The 22,995-nt window shown below is 44.6% G+C and overlaps 1 protein-coding gene across 1 annotated transcript in view; it reads left to right on the top strand.

Moving 5' to 3' along the window:
* Positions 1-17,132, top strand: part of FBXW8 (F-box and WD repeat domain containing 8) — a 53,468-nt gene extending 36,336 nt beyond the window's left edge. The window contains exons 8-11 of the mRNA XM_075718981.1: positions 8,941-9,068; positions 12,681-12,854; positions 14,573-14,689; positions 15,413-17,132. Of these exons, the coding sequence (XP_075575096.1) occupies positions 8,941-9,068; positions 12,681-12,854; positions 14,573-14,689; positions 15,413-15,557 (564 nt within the window). The 3' untranslated portion in view covers positions 15,558-17,132. The remainder of the gene's footprint in view (positions 1-8,940; positions 9,069-12,680; positions 12,855-14,572; positions 14,690-15,412) is intronic.
* The last annotated feature ends 5,863 nt before the right edge of the window (positions 17,133-22,995 follow it).

Below are 22,995 nucleotides of genomic sequence, written 5' to 3'. Positions count from 1 at the left end.
TTGGGCTTGCAGACCCAAATAGGTAGCATAAATAATTGTATTTTGGTGGGGCTTTGAATCCTGAGATCCCAGGTAGCTGGTGGCAGCAGCCCTGCTCCTGGTCACAGCCCCACTCCAGGGCAGGGACCAGGCTGCGGAAAGACCTGTTTCCAGATGCCTTGAGAAGAGTTTCTGTCCCTTTCCTGCATCTTGCCTAGCTTTCCTATTCCCTAATTTCGTTCAATTTTTTTTTTGTGGTTATACTTCAGGCATGTGATTGGCTATCAGCAAAGAGAGCAGGAGAGTGCTTCAGGCAGGTGGAGAAAGAAGCAGGAGGTGAGCAACCAGATGAAAGGACCTGTGGTCTGTAGTGTACAAATGCAGTGTTTTCTTTGGCAAGCGACTAGAGCAGGAAAGCTTTATTTAGGACTACCTCTGTGTTAGGAATAAATGTGTCCAGCTGCATCTAATTTTCCCTTAAAATTCATGTTCACTAGGGAAATGCTGAGGCCACCATAAATACCTCTAGGGTTGAGAGATGCTGCGAGGCCATGCTGTCTTTATTAATTCCTTTGCTGTCCTAATCCAATTCTTTTCCCTACAGAGGTGGGAGGTTAGAAGGTAAAATTGCCTCATTCAGGGGCATTACATTGGTGATCACCTTTGTGCCTCGTAAAGGAATAGAGAAATCTACTTAGGCCCCTGAGCGTCACTCTGTAAAGCCGGACATATTTCCTAATTTAGTTCTGAAGTATTTGGCATTTGATGGCAGATTGTATTAAGCAGTGCATCAGTGCGCATCCTAATCAGGGAGATGGGACTGAAGTCGTCCAGACGGCTGGGGTGTGTTTGACAAGGACGCTTGCTTGGCATTGCCGCACCAGCTGACATCACGCCGGAAATTAATTACTAATGTCTATTATGATAATTATTCGCCTTGCACAGACGTGAAGGGACTTCACATTGGCTGATTACACTGGTCACAAGTTGACAATCTGTCTTTAGGAGAGCTTTTGGTCTCGGAAACGTAATGATGAAGAATTCCAGCCCCATTTGCTGCTCGCTGTGTTGCTGTAGTGCAAAAGCTGTGTTTCTTCGCAGTTTGGGGTTTTCTTTGTGTTTCCTGAGGCATATTTTTTTTCTTTAGTGTAAACTCACAATCCTAATGCTACTACCTAGTAACCTGCTTTCTGATGAAAGTATAGTTAGGGAAACCATCTTTTTCCCTCTCTCTTTTTTAATTGTTGTTTAATTTGAACGAAATTTGACAAGAGTAGAGATCCGAGGCATAAATTTTGTAGGGACTTCTATGTCAGAGAGGAGAAAAACATAAAATCTGTGGCATAGGCTTGCCTACTGTTAGATGACTGACATCTGTGCGGGAGAGAGGGAAGAATATAAATGCTTCATCTATGAGAAGCTCAACTTTCACTTCATTAAGCATCAGACAACCCAAGTATGATGCTGTTTCTTGAAAGTTCGTCTGTTTAGTGCTCCTGGACCTCTTTGTTTTATGTTACGAGAAATTTCTTTAGTAAGGGTTATTTCAGCTGTATTAACTCAATGTGGAATGTACTATTTTCCTTAAATTCCAAATTCTTGAAATATTGAGATCTGTGTTCCCATCTAGGCTCATACATGGCTAATGATACAGGCAGATAATGAACCACAGGGAAAACCCTAACCCTAGCTTTCCCTTTCAACCTAAAGTGGTGCTCATGGCATCCAGTGGACATGCCTTGAAGGATGGTGTCTAGCAAATAACATATTACGCTGCGTCATGCAGTTTGGAGACCTGTGATCTTGATGCTGCAGCAGCATCGCAAAGTCTTGGCATTCACATGTTTGAATTTTGGATTTGAGCATTATATGTAAAATTAAATCCACAGATTTAAACTAGAGCTGGCTTTGGTTCTCTTCATGTCAGGATATAAACCTCTTAAACAGGTAGCACCATAACTTGTCAGGATTAACATCAACTGATTTCTGAAGCAATTATCTCACTGTTTGTAGAAGGCTAGATATGTTGAGATCAGATGTCTTGGGAGTTGTTTGTTATGCTGTTGTGTTTTCATCTGTTTTGAGCTGGTGATTGGCTTGTACTTGATGAATGGCATTCAACATCACCTGTCTCTTCTCATCAGCAATTGAAATACTGCCTAGTTTTGCTCCGGTATTTAATGTTTCCACAGAGTTCAACTGCTTGCTAATGTGTGTCCAGTAGAATTAATCACTTGAAATGGATGTTATGAACTAATAGTAAGTGAAAACAAACTTTAAATAATCCTTTAAATTGAATTTCATATTCTGCAGTCTCTCTTGGATGATGTATTTAGGTCATAGCTGCTTTATATAAGCCGTTATGTCTTTCTTACACCTTATTTTTAACTAAAATCCTCCTCTTTGTTAACTGGTAAGCTTGCATTGTCTTTTCTGGTGTTGTAATGTCTCTAGTTCTCGTGGAGTTCCAAAGACTTCAAATTTTTTTTATCTTGATTTTTCTTGTTTTAATAATGTGGGGTTTTTTCAGTTTTGTTAACCACTGTGCCCCTTGTAAATAGTCCTGTTTTCAATAAATTGATCTTTATGAACTCTTGTTTTCATACCAGTAGAAGGGCAGGTCTTACTGGTGGCTGCATTTGAATGTATGGGACTTGCCGAAACGTTTCTCTTTGGGGGTTTGTAGGACTATAGAGTGTTAGCAGATCTTTGAAAGTGAAAGGTGTTATAAATAGTTTTCTTTATAAACTCTTTGGTACCATGCAGGAGAGACAGAACTCTTTCTGAGGATCTGAACTATGTAACTTTTTGTATGCCGTCCAGCAGAGAGACCAGAAGTTTTCCCTGCCTAAATTTTGCATGATATATCAATTAATATCGATTAACCCCTCTCACTGAAAAGTAACAATTGTCCATCTCTGTTTTCCTGTGTTTGTAAATGACCAGAAATAATTTTGCAAGTTAAAAAAAAAAAAAAAAAGAATCCCTTTTGTATTGGCTAATGTGAGTACCTCAAAATTGGCACAGCTGCTTAGGTGTCTCAGGTTTTGAAAATATAGCTGCTGGGATGTGCCATGAGTATTCAAGGTGATAATCTATGGAATGACGAGAATTCATTCAGTTTTTAGAATTACCTTGCCTTCCTTTTCCCTGTCCTAACCTTAGGTTAGCGAAAATGTGTTTCTGGGCTAGGGCTTGTTTTTTAGTGAGTGGGTGGTGCAGTGGGTAGACATAGTATCCTTTCATCTCTGGGTACCTGAACTCTTACATCAGTCTTCAGCCACAAGTCAAATGAGTCTGGTGACCTCATTCCAGGTCCTAGCAGACATCTGTCCACATCACAAGCCCATCAAGGCTGGCAGAGTCCTGGCTGCTGGCAGCCCGGGCTCGGGCAGTGTCCAGTGCTGGAACAGCAAGGGTTGCAGGTGCGTTGGCAGAATTGCGTTGCTGAAGCTTGTGCACTGCCTGCCTGCACAATGCTTGGCTCTACTTCTTGCTGCCAGCTTGGAGTCTTACTTTTTAACTCCAATCAGATGAAAACTTTAAAAGGAAAAACCAAACTACACTTGTCTTTAGCTTCATGTGTAACTTTTATGGCACGTGTAGATATTTGGAGGACCAGGTAGTGTGCATGGCTGGCTTTTTTTGCTGCTGGATTTGCTGCAAGCTGTTTAGACTGTTATTTTTGCAGTCCTCTGTGTGGATCTTTAAGCATTGCTTGAGGCTGCTTGGTGCAGCTCAGCACATGCAAAATAAGAGTTCTCGTTTGCCAGCGTAAAGTCACCTTTAGGATGGCATGAAAGTCAATTTTCCACATGCTCAGAGAAATGGTTGTGTTACCAGCTTTACACAATGACTTATATCTGGCAAGAGCTTGCAAAATAGTCTCTCTGGCTGATTGTCAAAAATTACATCATATTGGAGTAAACTGCTTTTAAATCAAACATCCATTATTCATGTATATTAACTGCTTTTTTTAATTTTTTTTTTTTTTACTGGCTGTTTTGTGTATGATTTGCTCTTTTTCTTTCTGTCTGATTGTCTGTCTGTCTCCCTCAGCTGTTCCTTTTAAATCTTAGCTCATCTTTAAATTTACGGAGCCAGAACATTTACCTCTGTGTACAAGTATCAATATGCTGACCTTGCATTTGTTAATAGTCAGATTTTTTTGTTGTTGTTGCAGTGTTATGTTCCATATTTACAGTAGGCAATTCAGTACATTTGCACTGGGAAACTGTGCCCCTGAGGCCTGTAGACTTTGAAAATATTCTCTTTCACATCCCTTTAGAAATAAAATTCAAACTTGCAGCAGTGTGTACCATATGTTGTACTTAATTTGATGACTTCTGCTGCAAATGCAGATGAAATCGCCTTATCGCTTTTGTAGATACCTTTTGAATTGAATGGTTTTGACCTGAGCAAAAACCAGATCCCTTTTTATTCATGGTGGACTTGAAATTTCATGACCCTTTCTTTTGTTGGCAATATTTGTGTGTATTCAGGCAATGTTTTTTTGTGGTTGGCAGAGGGATGGACAGAAGGAAAGGGGGAGAAACATAATCTGAAAATAAATGCAAATTCTGTTCCTGGTCTTGCTGCTTGTTCCTCTGCCTCTTTGGGCAACTCTTTTTTAAATTTTGGTCCTCTTTCTCTAAAATTACAGTTAGAAACCTCTGTCCTAGATGGTTCTTTCTAAGAAAGTGGTTCTTTAATGTATCCTGTGTGTTATTCAGTAAGGAAAAGGATGTAGGTTTTGAGTGTGGTTTTACAGTGTACTTTTTGCTAATATTTATGATACTCTGTTCAATACTTCATCTAAATAAGAACTAAATATACTGTATATACAGAGTGCTTTGCCCAATTCTGAGAGACAGCTCAGTTTTTACTAGCCATGCGATGTGGTAACTTTTGACAAGAAGCAGAAATGCAATTGCAGAGGGAAACTAGCTATTTCACAAAGCAGTTGTCTGCTGGCTTTCAGCCAGGACAGTGGGTTGAACACCCCTGCTCTTGTTGAAAGTACCACAGGCTCTTTGATAACAAGTGCTTGGGGATTTGTTGTTTTAATGTTCTATCCAAAAAAGACATCTCCAACAACACAGGATCCCAAAACACCTGCTGGGGTATTGGACATGCATGGAGGAGTTCCATCAACAGCATTTCCTTCAATTCCTTGGTTTTTCTTGGAAGTATCTCAACCAGAGTACATCGACCACGCTTGACCTCACTTAGCTGCAGGATGTAACAACGCTCACAGCTTAGCTATTCTGGCTACAGAGACTTTAATTCTTTGTGAATTAACTTAGTCTTCTTTCTTGAGTTCTTGGACAGCATTTAAAGAGAGTTCCCCGTACCCACTGCTCTGCAGTTTCATGAAGTACAGTAACTTTTCCTTTCTCCCTCTGCCTCGTCTCATGAATTTGCCAGCATCTTGGCGCATCTATCTAAGAACAGTGGCCACAGGTTGAGACTTGCCCAACTCACACAGTAAAGAGGGAAATTAGTCTAATGCACTGCCTTAATAAAAGAGAGAGTATGAGCATGAATAATTAATACCACTAGTCTGTGGCAATCGGATAAAATGAAGTCCCATTTGCTCAGCCTTATTAAAAGAGAGAGAGAGAGAGGGAGAGATGGTAAAGGTCGTTAAGGGACTTGTAACATGGAAAGAATCGCCTCTGAGATGGATAATGTGTTTTCTAATCTCTGTGGTCTTTAACTAAACATAATGGTAAAGGTACTCTGGCTATTTCTGGCTTGTTGAATTATTAAGCATTCTGGGAGATTGCTTGGCTCTTATCCAATAACTTAGGCTTTTTCATTTGAACAATGTTAATAGGTAACACTTTTTATTTTGTGTGTTAGATCCTGATATATCTGCACGGAGTATTTAATGCTTTTCCTCCCTTGTGTCCCTGAAGTCCCACTGGGGGAAGGGATGCTCGTTAGTGTGTTATCCCAGGGTACTTCATTTCACACCCAAATGCTCTTCGTTCACTTACCTTCAGTTCGGTACCTATTAGGTCACTGGTCTTGGGTGTCCATTATAGGATTATAAATATCTTTAAAAGGGTAATCCCTTTGCAGTGTGCATTATAGGATTATAAACCTCCTAAAGATCTTATGCTTTATCTGCCCTTTAACATACAGGCCCTTATTTCAAGTCCCTATTGACCAGGTATTTTCATTCTTTCTCCTTGGCCTTTGTAAAGAAAATCCTTGTTGCCTTGGGATATTATAGGAGAGATCATCAGAAGTGTTTTAGCAACTTCAAAATTGTCATCAGTATGTTTTTAAAACCCCTGTCTTCAAGAAATTATTATTCAGACTTAAAAAAGCGTTCCGAGTTCTTTTTGTTTCTTTACCTGTCAGTTTGTTAAGGGTAAGGTTTTGAAATTCATTTGCAGGCCATAAAATTGCTCACAGAAGTTGAATTTAAAGATAGGTAAAACCTGGATACCGAAAATCACAAAGAGAATCTTTCTTCCAGTGATAGGGCTAATTGGCTAGAAATACACGTGTGCGTTATAACATTTTAAAAAACCTCAACCCAACAATCTTTAAAAGAATGGAGACTGACATGAGAAGAGAAGGAATTGGAGGGGGTAGGAGAAGATAAGACAAAAACTTTTCTTCCAGTTTTGTGGATCTGAACCTTTATTTTTTTGCAGGTTCTCTTTCTTAGATGCAAACACTTTCAATTGGTGGCCATATGCAAGTTACGTGAGGAGAAAGAAATAATTTTTCAGCTAGTGCTACCTACATATGAGGATTGCCACAGGTCTAAAATTGAGACTGCAAGCAGGAGAATATGTAACATTCGCTCCAGTAAAACGGGAATCTTTAAATGCTACGTGGAAGCAATTTTTCATTATAGTCTTTCATGGCCATAACTGAATTTTCAAGTATGTATCATATGTTTATAGGATAGATGGGAGCTATGGTCATTTAGATAAATTAATAGTTTATGGATGTTCACTTTAAGTATTAGCCCCAGAGGACTTTTGAGAAAGCAGCATTTGGCCCTCTTCTCTCCAGAGTTTTAACGTACAGCTGGGAAGGGCTGGTTCAGAAGCTCAACTGGGAGTTGGAATACGCTGCTGTTGACCTGATCGTTTATTGTTCCTAAGTTGAATTCAGCAGTTTATTGACTTTGTCTTTTGTTCAAAACTTTCCAAGGAGAAATTTGGTTGCCAGGCACAGATATTAATTTCCTTTGCACTGAAAACTGTGCAAAGTACCTTTGCCAGAATGTCATTATCTCTGGGTTTGGTTAGTGAGCTGTTGGAAGCTGTGCTGCAAGTGAGAACAGGCTGTAAATTGGTCTTTACCTCCAAGACTAACATTTTCATACGATTTGTAGCAACTTTTTTTGTAGGTATGGAAGTTCAAATTAATTTTTTAGCAACTTTTATGTCCTAAGTCTCCGTGCAAAGGTAGAATCTTCCTTGCTTCACAGAGCTTGGGTAAAATTGCTTTGGTTTTTTGGGTCTTAAGGATGAAAAATTACATGCTAAAGACTGGTATTGGAGGCAGATAGCTTCACAAAGACAAGTCTGGGAAAGGGAACTAGTTAGGAGATTATAAATATCGTAAGAAACTGAGGAAGTAGGGTATGAATGTGTTGATTCTAATAGGGAGCTGATAATATGTCTGAATAAAACCATGCCTGCTCTTTAATTGGGAGAAATGGCAGGTGGAGGAAACCTGCAAATTCTCTGCCTTTCTTTGCAGTCTTCCTAGAGATTTTTAAAGCTTCACTTTTGTTGCCTAGAGGCGTCCATCACAAAATGATCCCCTCCTGCTCTCTTAATTCGACCTTTCAGATGCTTACTAAAATTGCAGAGATAGGAAGTAAAAGGCCAGGCAGCATTACTATCCCTGTTCTGGCAAATGTTGAAATAATATGTACAGATAGTGTAATATTTATTAAGCTGCACGTGGACATAATCAGAAAAGTAGAAATTAAGAATATTGATGTGATGTTGACATAGCCATGCTGATGTTGCCATGGAAGCCAGAAGTTTTTTCTGATGTTTTAAGTACCGTTATTCTTTACATGGTCATAGGTTTCTTTTAAACTAAAGGAGCATCACCATGAAATTTAATAATGTTTATCAAGTTATGTAAGACCAGGTACTGTGCTGAGCTCCACTGGGCTTTGACCAGTACATTTTTGTGTTTCTAAAAATACTTGCTCTCCTAAATTGAAAGGCCCAAATAGATAAATCTCATCTGGCCCCACAGGAAAGACAGTGAACATGATTAAACTGATTGCTGTGCAAAGAAGAAGAGGGTGAACAGACGGGAAACAACTCGTACCTCTCTTCCAGTCTCTGGTCGAATCATCTTGGATGTTGCTTAAAATCAGAGTTGTTTTTATTCCTTTCCCATCTGAACTGCCACTTCACATGTAATATTTCTCTTAATCTGTTGCTGCCGCATGATCTGTACAAAAGCTATCAGCAGGGCCTGTCAGCGCTGAGCCAGTGTTCAGTTCTGCTCTCATTTTGCTGTATTTGATTCAATCTTTCTTGCACAGTCCATCTGTCTAAACCTTCTAAATGTTGATTCTGTTTACTTTTACTATTCTTTCAAATATTAGAATTGATGAAGAAACTATATTTGCTTTTCCATGTAAGCTTTAAAAATTTGACCTGGAGAAAATCTGTATTGCTTGCTTTGCCTGCCTGAGAACTATACCTATCTGATACTGGTTGGCAAGAGCCTTGCATCCCTGCTTCTTGATGGATTCCATTGTGAAACTTGATTTCCTTATTTCTGAGGGTGGTGTTGCCCTTCTTAATAGGGGTAGGTCTGTATCTTGGTATGTATTAGCATATTGAGAAATGAGTCCTGCAAACTGTCTCTGATGGTAATAACTCTGCTCTACTTTATGCTGCAGCAAAATGCAGTTGTGCTCACGCTACATTTAGCCGATGTTTGTTCTCTTTCTGCCAGATTCTTCTTTACAATCTGGAAACAAGTCAGTGTCTGAAGAAGATGGGCAACTCAATAGGTGATTTTACGTGTGTCAACCTCCAGAACAGTCCTCCAAACATGCTTGTTACAGGCAATAAAGACAGAAGGTAGGTACTACCAAGAGCTGTAACCCATCTCAAATTAGCTTACTTCCTGTCCTGCTGTCCTACATCTGGACCTGCTACAATTTTTCTCCTCTAATGTTTCAAATGCAGCCTGTGTGAACTTCAGGAACAAAATATTAGGTAATAGCTGGATGTGGCTGCCAGTTTGCTTTGTTTCAGAAAGCTCCATGGGAAGACTTTCTTTTTAAGCCATTTGGTGGACGCAGTTGGTGTACAGCCCAGCGAGACCACTTGGAATATCTTCCACTTCCCCACCACCACCCGCAAAATTAGTTTGGCATTTAAAAGCTCACTTTCTGATATTAAAAAAATAACCTAAGGGATGAATCATGTAGGATGAGATGGGTCCGTCTGCCAAATGATGTCAAGAGTGTATTTCAGAACACTGTGATGTCCCTCAGGTGACAAAAAAAAGAGACTTTCATATGAACAGATTCCAGCTTCTATTTAGCTGATTAGCAGCTTTCTCTTTAACTCCTTGGCTTGGGGAGTAGGATTTTCCCAGCACAATATCTGGTGCCAGGGACGGACGCGCTGGGAACAGTCAGTGCGAAAGGATTAAAGTGCTTAAAAGGACCCTTTGAGTCCAATTTTTAGATTTTCTTTTTTTGGCTAGTTATTTGTGGGGTCTGATCCAGTGCACCAAAGGAGATGTGGGATGGCGAGGAGCCAGTGTCTAATGGCTCCCTGTTCCTTCCCTCCTCCTTTCTGCACTGGGCATCAGGCTGCAGGTGGTGGTCTGGTGTGGTGGTGGGTATCAGATTGTAAGGCGGATACTTCCCTTTGCCAAATCCCAGACCTCTGTCCCGCCAGTGCAGCAGCTTGCAAAAATGATTATTTTGTCAAACAGCTTTTTTTCTTCTCAGTGAATAGGCAGTGCAAGCAAACCTCACACTTTCTCAGCAAAGAGGATAAAGGAAATATCTGAAGTTTGACACATGTAATTGAATCCTTGGGAGTTTTCCTCTAAAAGCAGATAATTGATTTTTCCAAAGCACCCCAGTAAAACTACCTCCAGTTTTGATCTCTTGCACAATGATGGGAGAGTAGATAAAGTTGATATCCCTTAACTGAGATTGAAATTTACTCCCTTCATACTAGAGTAAATGTCTGCGCCCTTTCCCCTCCAGAAAGCTTTTCAGTTTTTCAGCTCAGGCATTGACTGAGTTCAGGGGTTGGCCATCACTAAAATAGCAAGAAGTTAGGAATCAATAGGTCAGCAAATAAGTTTGGCATCCAGGAAACAAGTCCACATGTATCTCAGAGGTCAGTTCCTCATGTCGTGCTGCATGAAGGGTATTACTAGGCGCTGGGCATCCACAGATGGAATGTGGCTTGAACCTCCATAGCTCTGTTATGGAGCAAGTGTACTAAATAGGGACCTTGCCATGTGAGTTCAAACTGCTGATGACCAGTGGGGAAATGTATTGCTTGAATTAAATATAGCACTTTCATAATTTTACTAGTATATGCTATTGTTTTATTCAAAGTTGTGATTTTGAAAAGTAACACAGACCACCCTGTTGAAGTGAAATGTTTTTGGTAAGGCCTATGAAATCTTTTTCTATCAAAAAATACTCCTGAAGCATTGCTGATGTATTTGATTACTTAGCTGTGCTTCACACTGGCAAGAGGTCTGATAACAGGGAGTGTGTGTTGATGCACTGCACAACAGCAGCCTTTTTCTTGGTGGAACTTAAGGTGGTGAATAGCATTGGGAAAGCAAACATACGGCAAGCCCAGTGTGTACCATTGCTGAAAAGTGTGGATCAAAACAAAACGTGTATGCCATGCTCTCCTAAAGGCAAGTGAGCTAAGAGAGTCTTAACAGGAGAGTCAAAGCCTGGTCACGAGAACACCTTCTTTACAGCTCCCTTGAACTCGGATGAGTCTGAAGTGCTCCCACTGAGCCCAGCTGTTGAGGCAGGAGATGGAGGGCCATGCCAGGTCTGCATTAGAGCATCACATTGGATTTGCAAAATGCTTTCCTCCACCCCCCCTGCCGCCTTTTTTTTTTTAAAGCACATCTAAACAACTGAAGTGTGCCTCTAATTCTTCCAAGGGTGTGCCAGAATAGACACCTGCCTGAAACCTGGGCCCTTGCTAATGAAATAACCAGGACACAATCAGATCTTCGTTTCCAACTGTGCTTACCGAACAGAAGCAGCTTTGATTGCAGTGCAGAACTCATGCAGTAAGACAGGGAGGGTGCTGGGTGTGAATGCTTCCAAAATACCCCATCCTAACCCAAAGCGTAGCTCTAATATGTAGCCAAAGCTGCTCTCTGCTGGAGTTGGAGAAAGCAAGAAGTCCTTTTTGCCATTAGCAACTGTTGTGATGGGGTTTTCCTAGGGGTGAGCGCGGAGCCACACAAAGCGTGCTCCTCGCTCTGTTCCAGCATGTTTGTCTGCATGTCAGATGGATGTTGCTCTGTTGGAGTTTTGGACTGTTCTGTTGCCTTTTATTTCAGTTGCTGAAATGTGTTGTTTGTAAAATCATGTGATGCAATCTCCATTTGAGAAAGGAAAAGGAAAGACTTGCAACACCATTAGGAGCGTAGCAGGGGTATGGAGTAAAGTACAGTTAATGTGTTGGATCAAGTGTGTTTCGGCCTTTTCTGGAATTAATGTGTACCTGATGGTTTCATTCTTGATAGCCATCAGCTGGGAGGAACTTCCTCTAGCTTCTTTTCAAATCTGAGATCAGTATTTCCCCTTCTGTTTTCATTAATTTCTTTTTTTTTTTATTCACTTATGTGCTTTGCTTTATTTCTTAATCTTGATATATAAGGATCAAAGAACCTACTCATTTGTGATATGTACTGGGTTTAAAATTTAACACCATTAACTTTAACTGGTTTTGTGGACTTGTTGCAGTGGTTGAAATCCTAAGCTCTTTTTCTACAGTTCTGCTTCTAGCCGAGTCTTCAGTACGTTTCTCTTCAAAATGCCTGGTGTGAGTGATCAATACTTTCTGAAAACCTGATGTACCTAAAAGCTGCCTGCAGTCAGTAGTTGCGTTTTCTAAATCAGAAGAGATACTGATTGCTGGATGCTTAACTCAAGTGTATAAACCCGTAATTCCCTTGACTTGTCTTTTGAATTGCCACACATTTAGTCTCTTCCTAAATCTTTGTAATAACAGTCCTTTCCTTGAGGAAAGAAATTATTATTCCATAATAATATTACCCGTTGGCCATAGTGGACGTAGGTTAGGTACCAAGGGGTAGGATGTGTTAGCAGTATGCCCAAAGCACGGTACTTTATGCCTCACAGCATTGCTAACGTTTTGGGAGGCACAGATAGAGGAGTTTTCTCCGAATTTCACGTATATTTTGTGTCACCTAGGACTTGTAAAGAAACAGAGAGGTCCCGTATGGTGGGAGAACTCTGCCTCAAAAAATCTTTGATAGTAGAGTGAAAATTCAGTGGTGAAAAGTGTCAGCTATATTGGATTTCTGGCCCTGTAGTGGCTGTGGGACTACTGCTGTCCTAGACATGTTTTCATAACCCCAGAAGTACTTGTGCTCTCAGAACCCACAGGCTGCAGATCCACAGTTGTTTTTATCTCTGTTCTTTATTTGCTTTCATTTAGGGTCAGGGTATTTGATCTCCGCAAAAGCGAATCTTTGTGCTCCCTCTATGCCCACCAGTTAGGAGTGTCTGCGGTCCAGATGGATGACTGGAAGATCGTCAGTGGAGGAGAAGAGGGCTTGGTCTGTGTATGGGACCAACGGATGGGCACCAAACTCTGGGAAATGCATGCTAGGTAATTTTGTCCACGTGGGGTCCTATTGCTGCAAGGGTCTTCAAAGGATCTGGCTGACAGGAGGAATGTGGGAATGGGATGATCCAGGACCAAAATGATAACATGCCTGTGTCTAAAGCTTCTGAGAGTTCTGTTTAGTTTTCATGTGGTTTGGGAACAGATTGCTTCCCCACCTGGAGTCTTGTGCGTGTTTCTGTGTGTGCCCTTTAGTTGTCATCGGCTTTCTACTCATTAGTTAAAAAGAGTGCTTCAGTCAGCGTAAGGGAGCATGGAAATTGTTTCTCCTGGATTTTCTGTGAAGTCGTTAGTGTCTTCTCCCTGCCCCCTCCCCAACCAGTATTTACTTTATTGAACCTTGGATTTAAAATGCTGGGCTCCTGTATTCAGAGTGACTGGTTCTGGCTGTTTTCATCCACTATATCCTTACACAATGCCTGTGTTTCTGTTCACCTCATTCACGCATTCCCTTAGTGGTAATGATCAAAGCCAGGCTGGTATTTAAACTCATTTAAATATTAAAATACCAGTTTGTACTGAAAGCACCAGAAGTACAGTACTGAACGTACAAGCAGAGATCAGTATCCTGGAGTTGACAGAAGACTGTTAGTTGCTACAGCCAAATTACGATTTTCTGATTTTCTGAATGAAGACCTCAAGGATTTAGCCCATTGTAAGTCTGAGTGATACCCTTAATAAAATGAACAGATAAATCCTGATATTTTTTTTTTAACGCATCTTCCCCAAAGAGGAGCTCTATGAGGTATTTACAGTCAGAGAAGTTCAAGTTGGAGTTGTCATTGATTAATAGCGGGTATCTCCTTCTCTTTTGACCCTGTGAATTATAAAGCCCGTTGTGATGCAGCTGATGCATTAAAGACAATATTGCATTGATTGTCTCCTGGAGCAGCACTAATGAACATGCCAAGAAGGAGGGCAGGCAGTACAGATCTGAGCTTTGGGAGTGTTCTAAAAGTGAAGCCATTAGATTAAACATTTAAAATACTGTTTAATCTATATAGGAATCAAAGGGATTGCTTCAATCAAAAAGGCCTTCATAGATAAGAAGGTGTGTGTGGTGTTATCCATGCCTACAGCCCAGTGTCATGAACGGAAAGCAAGGGCAGAAGCTAAGGGAGATGACAGGAGACACATTAGGGTTGTGGAGATGAGCCATCTTGATCTGAGAAGATAAGTTACTCCTACTTGAACAGTAAATGCCCTTACAATGGTTCAGGGTTAGTTTATTCACCAGTGAGAGGAAAAGGAATGAAGACCAGACTTCTTAGCTTGTGCCGTATAGTGCATTTCTAAATCAGCCATAGCTCAGTGCTTGGGGGTATGGGGGTCCTGGGGGTCCCTGTCCTTCACCTTGGGAAGCATCCTGCTCTTCCTAGGAGTGTGCCGCTGCAGTCCTTAAAGCAGCAAAGCAAGCAGGCAGCCCGGATCCCTTGCAGCCTGTGCGCTGCCAAATGTCTAAAATATTTTCTGGCCTCCACGTGTGTTCTGGTAACAGCCCACTAGATGGGGATAAAAGCTGTGTTTATCTGCTCCACACAGGAGGAGAAGAGCCAAAGGTGCGGGTTCCCAGCCTCTGGCTGTGGTGAGGGTGCTGATTTAAATGAATTCTTGTTTAATCCAGAGCAATTCCTTTACTGCACTTAGATTTTAGGAGTCTAATGCAGGTGGCGTCTCACCCAGTGCTGTGCATTATTTTTCAGACATCCAGTCCGCCACATATGGTTTAATTCTCATAGCCTCATCACTGCAAACATCCCTGATGAGAAAACTCCCCGAGGCGCCAGCATCACAGACGATGACCTTACCGCGCACCGCAAGTGAGTAATTCTGCTCTGAAGGGTAGGATTTTTGGCACTGCAAAGATCTGCTTTATTATATATTTTTAAATGGCACACTAAGCACCTGATTCATGATCCAGAGCAGTAATAGAGAAGGTATAGCATCTAAAAAATAAAATAAAAGAAGTTTAAAGGCAAGGCTTTCAAAACCATTGATGAATTGGCTCTTTATTTACTTCTGAGCACAAAAAAAGAAAAAAAAGCATTTCTTTTTCAGCAGGGTAATGTAAAGGCCACTGAAGCCAGATAGGGAATGCAGCCCTCTCCTTGCTCTAAATATGAGTAATGATATCTCCTCCTAAAGGAAAACTACTGGTATTTAAACTGCAGGTTTTGGTATTTGCATCTCAGATGGCTGTTAGCATGTGTAACTGAACTATCAAACTACAATGTACTTATCTTCCCCCTTCCTGAATAGATTAGAAATGTTTCAGCAGATGACAGTCATGTCTCTGCAGTGCTAAAGTGAATGATTCACCGTTCGTTTCCAGGGCTTGGTGGGGTCCCTGGAAGGAGGCAGGAGGGAGTTTTCTGTGTTAAAACTGCACAGACAGTCCTAGTGCAGAAGGGGTAGGTTTTTATATTGAGCTTCTGAAGCATCAAATTTTGATCCTTTGTGGCAGTCTCAAACTTTGTTCATTTCCTCTGTTGAAATATGTAATTAAGGTAAAATGGTGTGTCCCCTGGTTGTGTTTTGTACAGGCATCGAGGAATCATTTATGCCTACGAGTTCTCAGTGGACCAGTTAGCTGTAGAAAGCGTCCTTCCTATTTGCCGTTCTTCCTACGATGAAGTGACTGGTTACAACTACAACATTGGCCTTGCAGTTCCCTATGATAGTGTTTAGGTAACTCACTTTACTTGGCTTCTGTGGTCCAGCCCTCTGCCAAGTACATGGCCAAAGGTAAAAAGGAGATTCACGTGGGACAAGCGCCAAAAAGATGGCGTTGGCTGCAGGCACACCAAATGGGCAGAGCATTTGCTGAAAACTTGGGGATATGAACCAGAACAGAGAGTATGGCTGCCCTTGAGCATATCATTAAAATACGTTGCTGCACAAATGTTCAAAGGTCCACTGTGGTGGAATGGAGAGAGTGAAGGGGAACAGTACATTTCAGTGTAAACAAATGTTCCTTCCTGCTGCTTGTGGGAAAAATGCTGCTGATCCCATCTTGGCAGAGGACAGTGAGAGCCCCGAGTGGCAAACTGCTGAAGTGGTGGGAGGCTGGGAGCACATGGAGGAGTTCATGCCTGTCCTGAGAGGGGGGGAAAAAAAAAACCACCAAGGACTTGGAAGAAGCATCTTGCTGAGCCACGTGTTTGAAATTTCTTTCCTTGTAATGAGCTGCTCATTCTTCTTTTCCTTGGAGTGCATTGGAATGTGTCTGGGAACAGGACCATGCACAAAAGGTTACGGTGGTTGGGAGAAGGGAGTATGATGGAGAGAGGGAGGGGAAGGTTGGCCTTGGCCAGGCTGGATGCTTGGAAACTCAGCAGACCACATACATCAAAATTATTTTAAAATAAATTATTTTTTTAAGTCTCTAAAATTCTGGATTAAATGTTTTCTAATTGTGTATGGACATGTGTTTGTGGGCTTTTTGTTCATAAGTTTTTAGGGTGAACTAACCCCTATGCACTGGAACAAAAGGCTGTCATGTCTCAGGTTAGTTGTCAGGTATGTTCTTTGCTGGATCATGCCCTTCCACAGCTCTGGTTTTCCCCAGGTGGCTGGGACATGGGTTTCCAACATTGTCCTCGCCTGGGAGTTGGTCATGTTGGTGTAATGAAACAGAAGGGATGAACTTGCCTGCAATCCCTCTGCATGAGTTATTAGCACTAATGCTGTGGAGAATCATCCAGGCTGAAGGGTAAGATGTGGTACCTCAGGCGAAAATGAGGAGTAAGGCTTTATCTTAAACCCATGTTGCACTGGCATAGGTAGAACCAGTTTGGTGAACAAGAACTGTAGTCCTGCATGGATAAGTTTTACTGTTTTAAAACTATTTTATGGTTGTGATTTGCCCTTGTAAACTTCCTGGTGCAAGCCAAAGCCACGTACATTAAGTTTAAATTGAGGTTAAGTTTTAACTTAACATTCTGGCTTAATGGAATCAATTTAAAAGTACGGTGCTGGGGAAGGGTGCAGGAAATGTGCCCGAACCTGCAGGAGAGGGGCTGGCTGGACTGTCACTTCAACCCTTAACCAGTCACTGAAGCAGCCCCTGGAGAGCTTTGTACTGCCCTCCTGCCTGGAGAGAGACCTGTTTCACAGCTCTTCATCATCTTTGGCTTGGAGTGGTCTTCCATGACCCCTAGGCCAACTTTCACGCGTGTGTTTGGTTTTTAACAGTCAGCTTTCCCTTGTGATGGACAGATACAAGAAGTGCAAGGGGCAAAGTCATTCTGTCTGACCAATAAATTTTATCTTTCATAAAGCTTTGGTGGTTTTGCTTTGTTTTTTTCTTCCTGTGCCCTTCTGGGAAGCCAGCTCCCTTCCTTCATTCCTGGAAGAGCAAGAAGTGTGACATATATGTAGTTTGGACAAGAGCTCAGCTGAAACCTGTCAAATAGATAATAGTTTCTGTAGCATGGATGATTTTTGTGGGTTGCTCCAGACCTGTGTCTTCTGATGTGGCTGAATAGAGAAAGCTTCTGCTGTCATTGTTCTCTTCCCCTCCATGCCGTGACCTGCTGCCCCATCTCACTTAATACACCCTTGGCTTGTTCTGACTTTGACTCTCCTTATCTTGCCTCATTATCTCAGGACAGTTTTGTTCTTTCTTCATCTCCCTGCTGCAAGTAACAGATAAGTTTGTCTTGTGCCCGCATGTGTTGAGCCATTTTCCCAGAGTCCACCTCTGCACTTCCCTTCTCCTTCTGCATTGCCTGTGGCAAGGCTGCCTCCATGTTGCTCCTTGACTACCCCCTACCATGGGGTAGTCACTGAGCTGCTAGAAAACGGATGCTTTACAGCACCTGCACTGGTAGAGGTGTTTGCTTTCTTATGCAGAGAAGACCTGTAAGTCAGCAATTCATTAGAGACCAAACATCAACCCATCCAGATACTAGAAGGCTTGCATCACCTCCAGTGGAGAAAGAAATTCTCTGTCCCCACAGCCACCATTTCGTTGGCTCACAGTCTGGATGCAGCTCCTCTGGCTGGATCAGAGGGTGGTCCTTTCGGTCTGTTTTTCCTATCACTGGAATTCATTTAGAAAGGTTGTACCATAGCAGAAGATTATGTATGTATTTAACTAGCATTCATAATGCAAATGAGGGCACTTAGGCTGTTGGAGAGTATCCGTGTTGGGATTTTCATTTTTGTTTCTGAAAAGGGATGTTGTCCTACTTCACTGGGTAGTCATTAATTCTGTGCTGAAGTGGGTGCTGGAGTGTAGCCAATGCAATCGTGACTGTTTACATCTTTGCCAGGGTTAGGTGACATTTAAATGGAGCCTCTTCCCTAATAAGTTCAAGAGCAAGAATGGAGTCGCTGTCCAATCTTTACTGGAGATAGATGCCACCTTTGGATTTCCCTTCTGGAGACTCCCTAGGACTTGTGAGTGCTACCAGAGAGAGGGAGGGGAAGGTTGGCCTTGGCCAGGCTGTATGCTTGGAAACTCAGCAGACCACATACATCAAGGTAGGTAGGGGCAAAGGTGGACTCGTCTCAGCAGATCCCTGTTGTATCCCACAGGCAAAAGTTATCACTCAAGAAGGGGGCATCTCTTCTGTGTTGGGTGGTGCCCAGGGCTGATGGCAGGGGTTTGAGGTGAGGAGCTGCAGTCAGAACATGTTGGACCAGTGTTGTGGATTGACCAAGCAGAGGTCAGACTGAAGGTGAAGGCTCACGCTGTGTGAGAGCATGGTGCAATGTGCCAGGCTAGTGAACATCAGATGGGCTGGGTAGTTGGGGACAGCTAAAGAATCAGAAGGCTTCAAAGGAGGAAGTAGTTTGGGGAGAAGAGCCTCAAGAACAACTTCTGGTTTCTATTGTTGATGACAGTGATCCTTAGCAAAAAAGAGGTGTCCAGTGTCTTCATGAGAAGGATCCCTGGGCATAAGTTTCTTCCCTGCTATTCTCCAAAGAGAATATATGATCAAAGGGGGAGGCTGTATCGCAGCTTCCAGCTGCTACCAGGCTCCAGAGCTCTGACTTCAGTGAAAAGCGATGGGCGGTGCATAGCAAAACAGTCTGGATGCAAAGGATGTGGTAGGACACACTCAGCTGTAGTGCCGTACTGGAAAAACCCTAGCTCTTCCTCCACATATTTGGGGTCCAAGCCACCAGCAGAAGCCCAAGGAAAGTGCCTTTTGTCTCTGTTTTGTGTCCTCGACCACCTTGGCAGTGGGGGAAGAGCGATTCCAGTGTTTTGTGGTCTGCTGTCCCTTTCTTGATGCTGAGGAGTGGTGGGAGGAGGAACAGAGGGTGCTTTTTGTGCAGAGAGGGACTATGGGGGTCTCTGACTCCTCTCCCCTTCCCTGTAGCTCAGCTCCACAGACCAGCACCTTCCCCTCCCACCCTGCAGCCTTTCCTGCTCTCAGCCTCTGCTTTCATGCCCTTGTCCAGAGGGGAAGGTTCCTCTGTCATTCCCCATCCTGGCTGCTGTCAAAGAGGAGTGAGCACGTGGTTATCGATGAGCCACACTGGTGAAAAAAAATGCTGCTTTATGCCCTCTCTGCCCCTTCTTTTCTTTCAGTGATGTTTGGCTGCTCATTTCCCCCTTCCATGGATGGTGCTAAAACCTTCAGCTGCATTTTGGCCAGTGCTGGCATCCTCCCAGCCCCTACCAGTCACTTGTACCTCTGAGACTGTTCCCTGCTGCTGAAGGGGGAGATGAGGCAGCAGTGGTTGGAGGCCTCATAAGAACCAACAGATTAAGCAGTAGCAATTAGTGGGGAAAGCACCTGTTCCACATCAGGGTTTGTGCCATTGGCGGATTTCTGGCCAGAAATGTGGACCTTCAGCCTCTGGGCCAAATGCATCTTCATGTAAGGCAGCTGCTGGCTTCGTTGATGGCGGAGTTCCTGTGTCACCTCTGCCTCGATGGGTGCCATTTGAAGGAAGGGGGAGCTCCTCAAAATTTAGCTTACAAATATCTGCTGCAACTGGCTGCCCTGGCTCCATCACTGCATGCTCCTGCGCTGCCCTCCTGCTCTCCTGCACCTCCTGTCCTTCCCAGGCAGCTGTCCCCTGTGTTTCAGTCTCTCCTGCCTTTCCCAAGCTCCGCTGTGGCTGAGAGATGGGTGGAGATGGTGAGATGGGTGTCACTGGTGAGGAGATGGGTCAAACTATCTGTCCCATCTGTACAAAAAGCCCCACAACCCAACCCTGCCTGGGGCACCTGCCCTGCAGTTGTGTGGGTTGCTCAGTCCCGCTCTTCCAGAACCAGAAGTCACTGCTCTCTCTGATAAGCTGCTCAGCCTTCAACAGCCTTCCCTGAGTTTTCCAACACGTGGCAAAGCTGCTTCAATTTTCCAGTTACCCTCTGCCGACACTACTGGGGTCTGCAATGGAGCTGCGTGCCACATCACAGGTCTCAGCATCTTGGCAGCTCTCGCCGTGCCCCATAACAGAACTATTATCCTTTATCAAACACTCTGGGCTTTGCAGGATTTTGCTGTTGTCTTCGACAGGAAATGTTACCCTTGCTAAATTTCCCAGTGCTCTGCCGGTTTTTCCTGCCCTTTACAGAATTATTATGCTCTGTCTCACTGGGTTTTGCTGGGCGTAATGTCAACATTGCATTACTCAGCCCTGGCTTTCTGCTGGCCGTGGGAGTGATGCTTCTGCCCACCTGGAGGAACCCTGACTGCGGGCAGGGCTGTAGCAGCCTTGGGGCTCCTGGCCTTTATCATCGGCCCTTTGCTGGGGTGAGGATCGGGCTTATCTTCCCCGGTCCCTTCCGTTCCACTCTCCCTTTCATCTGCTCCATGCAACCCTCCCTCCCGCTCTTGGCTTCATCCCATTTCCCGCAGAGAAGACAAACACAAGGGAAGGCAAAACATGCTGCAGCCAGTTTGCTTTGGGGCCTCTGCTTCCCTGCAACCCCTGCTCCCACGCTTGCCTCGCCACCTAACAAAATAGCTGGGGGACAGCTAATTAGCTCAGGAGATAATAATTACCCTCTTATCAATACTCTTCAGTCCTCCTGCCCTCTATTTCCCTGCATTGCATGATGTATCCAGCCCTTGCTGGCTGCAAGAAGCACTGACGGCTCCTCCAAGAAAACCATGGTATGGAGGGGGAGTGGACCATGATCTTAGCCAACCTGCTGCAGCAGCAGCAAGGGCTTTGCTCGGGAGGGGCAGCCCCACTGGGTGATCCTCGGGTGGCAAAAGGCCTTTCAGACACACATGGCTGCTGCCCGGAGGCGGGTGAGGCCGGCAGCATGGAGCCTGCAGCTGGTCTGGGGAGCAGGACAGTTCTGCAGCATCTGTATGGTAATCCCTGTGAGGAGACAGGGAAAGGAGCCTGTCTGCTCCTGAAACCTGGGGATTTCAGGAGAAGTGGCTGTTGTGCTCTTGTGTGCCTGGGGAGGGAAGGGAGCACCAAGGGAGTGGTACAGGGAGGAGGAGGAGGAGGACGTTCACGAGGAGGAGGAAGTTCAGTCTCAGCCGGGCGGTCAGGCTCTGACCCTCCGCATTGGATGGTGCCGATGCAATGCAGCTGGGGATGAACCCAGACGATGGAGTTGTCCAGAGAAACAAGAGGAGAACAGGACTGAAGTGTCCCAGAGCCCCGCAACTGCAGACGAGGCTGTGGCTGCCATTGGGCAGCACTGGGAGACCCTCAGGGTCTGGAAGGCTGCACTGGAAGAGCTGGGAGCTCCATTGCCACCATCCCCTCCCCAGCCCTGGCACTCAGCCCTGCCCACAGCACCGGCATCAACCCTGGCTCTCGCCACCCAGCCCAGGTCGAGCACCACAACGGCTCAGCCTACACCGCGGGTGGCTGCAGCGCTGTCCCACGTCCTTGCCTCGATGTGGTGGCATCCCTGCGCGTGGAGCTGTGAGGTGGGATCGGCTCCGTCCCTCTGAAGCTGGGTCAGCCCCAGCATGTCCTCGGCGCCGCTGCGCAGCACAGGTCCTTCCAGGACAGGACTGCATTGCAGGGCAGGGCTGTCCTTTCCTGCCTTAGCGCTGCTCTTAGCCGGCTCTCCGGCTCACCTCTCCGGCTGCTGGCTCTGAAGAGCTGCTCCGGTGCAGGGGCTGTGGTCCAGCAGCTGCGAATGGAGAGCGGGGGCCTCGTCCTGGCTGCACACCCCACACCGATGGGCAAGATGGGGGGGTTCAGAGGGGCAAAGCTGCCTTGCTTGTGAGGGTGAGTCCTTATCCCCAGCACAGGGATGCCTGGGCAGTGCAGAAACCCCCGCTAAGGCAGAGCAGAAGGAGAAATTGTTTGTGCCCTGAGCCGGGGAGACAGCGGGCACTTGCTGCCCATGGAGGGATGGAGGGAGCTGGCGCCGGGGCCGTACGTGGCTGTGCATCCATTGCTCCCTGCAGCCTTCACTCATGCGCTGCTGGCTGCTTGCTATGGCGGGGTCTATTTTTCCGTTGAGTGTACATGTCACTGGGGGAAGCTATTTTTGATAAAACAAACAAATCTTTCCAGCTTTTCTAAAAATAGCCATTGCCCTTTTTTCTCCCCCTCCCTTCCCAGCTCAGGCTGCCTTAGAGACAGAAATCCGCCTCGAGCCATCCAGTTACTAACACCAGTAAACAAACCCTTATCTCCGGTGCCTTATTCTAGCAGGAACATGTGGGGGTGGGAGCCACCCGGCTGCCAGGAGCCCATGTCCCCATGTCCCCACATCCCTGCTGCCTGCCTCAGCGTGGTCCCACGCTGCCTCTCCTGCCTGGCTCCGGCCAGCAGATGAAGCCAAGGCGGCTGGTTTGGATTTGATTTGGGGTTATTCCTTGTGCCGCTGCCACCTTCGCTGGCTTGAGCATCTCATGCGATGCAGAGGGGGATGCGATTGCCCTTTCAGGTACCGAGGATGCTGCCTTCACCTCCTGCCCCTCAGCATCTCCATCCCTGCCTGCATACGGTCCGCATGGCATGGGGAGGCTTTCTGCACAGGGAGAGACCCCAGCAGGCCCTGGGTGATGGATGGATGGAGTATTTCTCAGCAAGGAGTAAAAAGAGAAATACCTTTTATTACAGATAAAAGCCTCTTATGTTTCTAGAGAGCAGAAGGCAGCCCCACTATGGGACAGGCACGTACAAAGCGCTTGGTGCCAGGAATATGGAGCTGCTGCGGAGTCCTCTTCCTCCTTCT

The sequence above is a fragment of the Pelecanus crispus genome, chromosome 11, assembly GCF_030463565.1.
Source record: "Pelecanus crispus isolate bPelCri1 chromosome 11, bPelCri1.pri, whole genome shotgun sequence".
Lineage (NCBI taxonomy): Eukaryota > Metazoa > Chordata > Aves > Pelecaniformes > Pelecanidae > Pelecanus > Pelecanus crispus.
This window is presented reverse-complemented; position numbering and strand designations above follow the sequence as displayed.